Raw genomic sequence first — 7,423 nt, forward strand, 5'->3', positions numbered from 1 at the left:
TGCTGGGGCTGAGTGGCCATCAGAGGGTGCTGRCAGCTGAACTGCTGGACAATTGTGAAATGCCAGAGCTGAGGTTGTGGTCTGCCTGGTCCACACGTGCTTAAAGAGGGCCTTCATGAGAATAAACAGCTATAAGGAAAAATGAGGGAAAAGGCTGAAAKGAAACAACGGATTAGAGGAGGAAAGACAAGGGAGAAAACATGCAAGTTACATGCTGGTATGTAATTACAGAAAAAAGTAGCAGGTATAAATCACAAAGGAGATTGCCTTCCCTCTCCTCTGCTCCTCTTCTTTCTCYTCACTATTTCTTGCTTCTTGTCTGCTAAGATTTGTTATGCACTTATCACTGCAAAGCCGAGTGCTGGCTCTTTGCAAGTTGTCTGCTGTTCCGTGTGTTCACATTTTTCCAGTTATACAAGTGCCAAAATATTGGGGAGTTCAGCCYCCACATGGCAGATTTAAGGTAATTCTGATGACCTGAGCACGCTAGTGGTGCCTCTGTGCTTCATACTGCCCAGTGGTAAAGAGGTGTAATAGAAAAGACTAACAAAGAGAGAAGTCCTAGGTTTTGTAGGTGAATTTTAATATTTTTTAACATTATGCAGATTACATTCAYGTAACATGATGAACAACTTTAATAGTCTAAGAAATATATCTAGAGAAACATAGATAAGGGTACCTGCTAACTACTCATAAGTGCTTTTGTTAAGGCCACAAAGAAATGCAAGGAGAACTTGCCATCTAACACTTACAAGAGCACATAAATTCAAGCCATACTTTTAGAATATGTGGAAAAAGGGAAATTTTCATAGCACTACAGAAAACTRCAACTGCAAATAAGAATAGATATTTTGAACATGAATTTTAAAATGAGTTAGCTGTCAASCAGAYATTAAAGAGTTCATAATTAATCACWTTATTTTTTCTACACTATTCCATATATTGTTAATGTAAGAAGGTACTTCTTATACAGTCAGAAASCAGAAAGACTAATGAATCACTTGGACAATAAAACGTTTAAGAATTCAGATAACCTTTTCATATTMATTTGAAGATGTTGAATTCTGCACCTCAAACAGCATTACGAGTTCTTTTGAGGGATTTTGATTGTGACAGTCTTGACTTCTGTGTATTCATGAAGTCCATATTCTCCCCTAGATAAAAGAGAACCAAGAGCAATATTTATGCTAATGCTTTTTATATGAGTTTTTTTCTGGATGGGATTTTCAGTGGTACTGTGCAATTGGCCAGCTATATAAGAAGTACACTGGACATATTTGGAAGACAGCTGTGCAGCTAGACTGCTGCTGCAAACCTTTTGAAAAGCTACAGCAACAATCTCCTGAGAAAAATGGGAAAAAAGACTGATTTTGTTTCTGTGCAAAAGAATGGAGTTTAATTTAGAGAATTTCTAAACTGTATTTCTGAATAGCAGATCAGGAACATGTTAGGTTTTCGTGAGCATGCTCAGCAAGTTATTTCTAAAGGTCTTCTGATGTCAAGAGTCTTCTCCAGCATCAGAGAATAATGACCTCATCTCAAGTAAATGGGGGAGGAAAATAACCCATGATGAAAACTCCCAGACAGTGAAAAACAGTTAAAATCTTTMACATTTTATGAGCATGTTTCACCTTTATATTTTTAATGATGAGATGAAGTTTTCAATGATGAGSAAGCTGGTGTTCCTAGATATTTAACATCTGACACATTCAAACWATTAAGACACAACTGATAGCTCTACAGAGCAAGGGTTTGCTGCAGTACAATGTTTCACAGTTCTAACTGCTGTCTTATTAGGCAGATATGTAAGCAAAACAGAAATCGGTGTTCAGGACACTCGTGCTCGGTGAGAATGTCTGTTGACTCCCCTCGTTTTCGGAGAGGCATTTTGTTAGTATGTGMAATTCAATAGTTTAATTCATTTGGWATTATCACTCCAAGAATTATAGAGAGAATATTATTCTGGGGATCAAGGAATTCAGTGGTTTAACACAATTGCACCTTAATTTTTTCAGAGCATCTTTTGCTCACAGATTTCCACTTCTCTTAAAAATGATTGGCATATATTTACAAATGTTCTCATCTCTCTGGTGATCATTCTTTCCTTGTCCTTTGTTGGGAATATTTTTATTGGTCCGATAATTGTGACTTTGAACCCGAAAATTTTTTTAGCACAAGAGCTTAAGTCCTTCAAAACACACTGGTATAGAGAACATTTTTAATRGTCTCTTATTTCCAGCAAATAAATCTAAAAAACAAATTCTGAAGAAGGCTGTAATCCAGAATTGATTATCTCCCAATTTTTGGCACCCAGCAAAGGCAAAACAGTCTTTAATAATCCCAGCTACCCTACATTAAGGGGTTTCATTTTATAGTATTCCAAAGCTCTCAGCATTGGCTTGACTGTTTGCTTTGAAGCAGTGGGAGCTTTGCCATCAGAAGCAGATTGTGTCCAGTGAATGAGCAAGTATGAAAATGCTTATGTTTAACTCTGAAAAAACTGCATAAAAAGAAGCTCTGAAGCACCTCATCTACATGTATATTTTTTAATGTCTTTTGGGGTTCATTAGAAGTGTTATGTATTTATCTTAATAAGAAAGAAAGCTTACATGTAGTAATTTTTAGTCATTGCTTCAAAAATAATTGAAAATAATTTATATATATATATATATATATATATATATATGTTTTTTAAAAAAAAAACAAAAAAAAAAAAAATCAAGTCAGGCAGAATATGATTCAAGTTGAAACTGAATTCAAGTTGAAGCAAGATTAAAACTTAATTGGGTTATAATTTTTGTATGCTACTCTACTTCAAGTTTCAGGAAAAAACAAAGATCCAAAGTCTAGAGAGGATTATTTTCATCATAACTTTTGACCAAGTTGCCACATAGTGTGAGCATGTTATTGTCACAAACTTTCAAACTGAAAAATCTAGTTTAAACCAAGTATTTTGAAAAGTCTCGTGTTTTCAAAACATAGCATTTGAARGGGATTTCATAAACTATCCATGGATTTACCTTCATGAAAATGAGARTTTCTCTCATTATGCACAAACTGTAAGCCATAAATGCAATGGTCAGTTTTGGTTACCACTCCTGCAACATAAGTAGACTGCAAACTAGTCATTTTCAAAAAGTGTGCATCTAAATAATGTTCTCATTTATTTTGTAGAGAAATTGTAGGTTGACATTGCCTCTGATAATATGGTGCCTCTAGGCACTCTAGCATAATTAAGGTTGGAATTTGGAATTTAATATTGAATTTCCTGTGAATCTACAGTTTTAAAAGTATTTACTTACATTTCTCGTCCATTTCCTGACATCTTAAAACCTCCAAAGGGGCACTGAGCTGACAATGCACTATAGCAATTAACCCTGGAAGAAAACGAAAATTATTTTTGACAGCGTGAAACAACTTTATTCACTTCTGAAAAATCAGTTTTTTTTCTGTCACCTATGTAAAGCTGATGGTGATAGTCAAAAACTATATCTGAGGAATAAATTTATAAAAATACATGTATTTTGAAGTTCAGAGAAATTAAGCATTAAAAGCAACCACAGGTATTGGCAGGGTACTAACACTCAGCAAGGGTCTTAGAGCAGAGAGACAGGCATATCTTTCTCTGTTGCAATAAAATTCCTAACTTGTAAATAAACTCTCACACAAGACTAGCCATAGCTGTGTTCTGCAGGTACATTTCTAATAGATAAACTCAGGATAGGTTCACAATATATTTAGGTAGTTTTGTTTGGTTCTGCTCAGTTAAACATTATTCTGTATTGTGGTTGAGAACAAAGACACAATAATGAGTAAGAAAGGAATTTCACTGGCAAATTTTTAGGTATGAAGAATTGGCAGAATGTGCATCCTGCTTCCTAGCTGAGAAGTTCTTTTTGTCTTACAACCTTGTCAAATCAAATATTCTCTATTTTYATATCTTATAATCTATCCTCCTGCCAGTCTATTGGTTTCAACAAAAGAGATTCTGTTCATAGCTAAGGATTTCTAGGCTACGAGTCATGTAAGTGCAAAGCCCAAATACTCCATTTCTTTCCTAAACTTTCTTCCATATAAAGATTACCAACTCCTAAGTCAAGACTGCTAACTTATTTTTGGAAAGCATATGTTCTTAGATCACAGGACCTGGGCAGGAATTTATGCTGGTTGCAAGTGTTTTGAGATAAAATGTAAATTGGACACAGGTTTTGCGTTCAAGTCAAATTGATTGTGCTCCTTCTGATGCATTGAAATAACTGTTGGAAATGCAGGTCTTTCTCAGTGGTAGCCATTAGACTCTGCTATGCCTCCAAACTTTCACTCTTGCACCTCTTAGCTTTCTTTTCCACCTCCATGTGAGTTGCCTCTTCTTTTCCATTGCTAGAAATAGCTGGGCTTGTAGCAGTTCTCCCAGTTTGTATTTCCTTTCCTTTGTTCAATCACATTTTGTCAATCTTTGTCATTACAGGTGGGTGTTATGCCCAGGACAATGGACACGAACTTCAGATAATTGATTACACAATACCAAAACTGAACTCCATAAATCGTATCTTGGACTATCCCCAGATGCTGAAGCAAAGGAAAAAAAGCACTCTCACCACATTTTCTCTTKTTTCCTTTTCTTTTTAAGAAGTAGATTTCCTTCTTTTAGATAASTTTACAGGAAAATTGTGTGAAGATTTACTTACAAGAAGTATTTATTTAGCATCACATTAAATAGGGAAACGTGGAAAAGATAAACAGCAGATGATGTCAATGATCTACCTCTATAAAGATGATAAGAAATAAATATAAAAAAGACCACCCAAAGTACTCTGAATATGTCTTAATATTAGTGCCATTGACACCTGCAGATCTAAAGGAAGAATTTAAAAAACCTTACTTACCATACTGTTCCAGCCTGAAGAGCAGCTGCAAACGTCAATGCTTTATCAATGTCTTTGGTAAACACTGCTGCTGCTAAGCCGTACGTAGTATTATTTGCCCTCTTAATAACTTCATCTACAGTTTTAAACTTCATGATTTGTTGAACAGGTCCAAATATCTGTATCAGTCACACRTAAATGCATGGAGTTAGAATAATGTAGTACTTTAACTAATATATGTATTTTAAGTTTCCTTCTGCCGGATGGTCTTATTCCTGAATCCATTCAGTCAAGAGTGAAGAAAGTTCTAAAGAATACTATAAATTTAGATAAAGATTTTTTTTTGCAATATGAAGCTGTTCAAGATATTCTATGATAAATAATTAATAAAAMAATAAATAAATAATGAAAACAAATAAATAAAGATTTAAAGGCACCCACCATAAAGGTAGTTAACGTGGTGCCAGGGTGTGCTAGCTACCTATACTTGCTACCCACAAAAATTTTCTGGACAAGCTGCATTTTTAAAGTCAAGAAAGACATTCAGTTTTTACTTCACCTACATTTTCTGTTAGATTTTTATGTCTTCTGGTAGGTGCCCGATTGAGAACGTACTCCAAGTGAAATAACTAATTCTGCTCTCCATATGGGTGCCAGGTGAGATAACAGAGCCTCAGGTCCTGCTTTCCTGTTCAGTATTCTCAGCCAGAGGTGCTCATGCCTATCCCAGGACACCAAGACTGAGGGGTACTGCCACATAGACTGAGGGTGCATTACTACATCTAATTTTATTCCCACAGATTGTGGGCTTTCTGCTTTTCTGACTTTTTAGTGCTGGTTTCTAACTAGAGTTGTAAAGTTTGACATACATAAATCAAAAAAACACGGAACATTCCCATAGTGTTCAAGCTGTGAGCTTCAAAACTTGGGCATTCTTATAACCACCTCAGATAGTAGCAGATTTTWCAATTATGTGTAGACACATCTGTAAACTGATCCAAATTAAATAACTCCACAGAGTCAAAACAAAACATCACCAACAAAATGCCTCTGGAAGCACAATCCAGTTAGTTTCTCCTGCTGCAAAACAGCTGCCTGGTGCTCACAAACACCAAGTTTAAGGGGCTCCTCAGGCAGCACAAAATGTTCATGAGTTGTGCCTCCAAGGTCTGCTTCTGTTACAGGTCACCGTAATTCATGAGGCAAGTGCAGTGCATGCAATGCAAACAATTMAAATCTCAGCTTTTATTTGCAGCAGGAGCCCTTGTTGGCAGGGCAKCCTCGCACTCCTCTGCCTCTCAGGCAAGCTGGTGAAATGGGCACCAGAAACCAACAAAAGCACCTTAAAAACCACCAGGATGGAACAATAGGTTTACTGAGAGCATTTTCACGTGGTCACTTGACTTTCTAAATGGGTRTTTTGCACAAACATTTAAACAGACCACTTTCAATGAGAGAAGAGACTGCCGAACATTTATTTACCTCTTCTTTGGCGATGCGCATGTCATCTGTAACATTAGAAAAAACTGTGGGCTGGATGAAGTAACCCTTGTCTCCCCATGGACCTCCTCCACATTCCAGCTTGGCTCCTTCTTTTTTCCCACTCTCAATTAGCTCCAGGATTTTGTTGTATTGCTCCTTGTCAATCTAAATGAAAAGGTGTTTCAGGGATTAAAACAGGATTCACTCATAACAGTTGTTCTTYCAGGTCATTAACCCAAATAAATGTTCCAGCTTTGTTCAGTTGTGTTGAAGTTGAACAGGTGGAGAACCCTGCAAACATCCCTCAAAACTTTGCAAGCTTTCCTCAAAAAAGCCMATAAACAGAAATTTCTACATAGGAGAATCAGCTGTGGAGAGACTTCATTTTCTTTAGTAAAAAACGAGAAAAAATTGACATAATTATGTATACTTTTATACTTGCCAGTATTCTTACCAACTACAAATGGCTCATCAAAATAGAAACTGGGCTTGACTCTGAAAAAATTACAAAGGTCTTGATCTAACCCGCAAAACTCTTCCCCAGTTCACTAAATCTAGTAGATTTGCTGTGCTGGTTTCCTAAAATATTAGAGGAAGTAAAAAAACAACAATAAGATATAATTTTAATTCAATGTGTGTTTTGGCTCATTCTGATTTACTRGTGGAATAAGGACATTAGCTTTTGGAAAAAAACAGATTGCAAATTGTTCCACTCATCCAGGCCTACCAACAAATTTAGCACATGCCAAACATGTTGCAGCTTGGCTCTATCATATGACAGAATACATGGCATTTGGAAAAGAACTTYATGGTGACAGTACAATAGGGGCTTGTATTTCTCTAATGCCTCCCAGTTATCAGTGAYAGAGTGGATAAAAGATAATATTTTAAATGTAAAATGTAAATTTCTAGTCAGAAATGAATCCCACATTGTTTTCTTTCCTCCAGGGTCCAAAACATACCTGAAGGGAAATTATGCACAAAGTAACATGTATGTCAAAAACCTCTCAATATAAAGACTGTTTGGTAGAGACCTCTGACATTCTCTATTTACTTTTGTTTATTTCTTTTTCTTT

The 7,423-nt window shown here is 36.0% G+C and overlaps 1 protein-coding gene across 1 annotated transcript in view; it reads right to left on the reverse strand.

Moving 5' to 3' along the window:
- Positions 1 to 540: 540 nt before the first annotated feature.
- The window catches only part of ALDH1A1 (aldehyde dehydrogenase 1 family member A1), a 32,203-nt gene continuing 25,320 nt past the window's right edge, over positions 541 to 7,423 (reverse strand). Inside the window, exons 10-13 of the mRNA XM_057372620.1 lie at positions 6,348 to 6,512; positions 4,887 to 5,044; positions 3,303 to 3,377; positions 541 to 1,154 (exon numbers count right to left, since the gene is read on the reverse strand). Of these exons, the coding sequence (XP_057228603.1) occupies positions 1,082 to 1,154; positions 3,303 to 3,377; positions 4,887 to 5,044; positions 6,348 to 6,512 (471 nt within the window). The 3' untranslated portion in view covers positions 541 to 1,081. The remainder of the gene's footprint in view (positions 1,155 to 3,302; positions 3,378 to 4,886; positions 5,045 to 6,347; positions 6,513 to 7,423) is intronic.

Source organism: Malurus melanocephalus, unplaced genomic scaffold, assembly GCF_030028575.1.
Source record: "Malurus melanocephalus ecotype Western Australia unplaced genomic scaffold, MMel_1.1 scaffold_7, whole genome shotgun sequence".
Taxonomy (NCBI): domain Eukaryota; kingdom Metazoa; phylum Chordata; class Aves; order Passeriformes; family Maluridae; genus Malurus; species Malurus melanocephalus.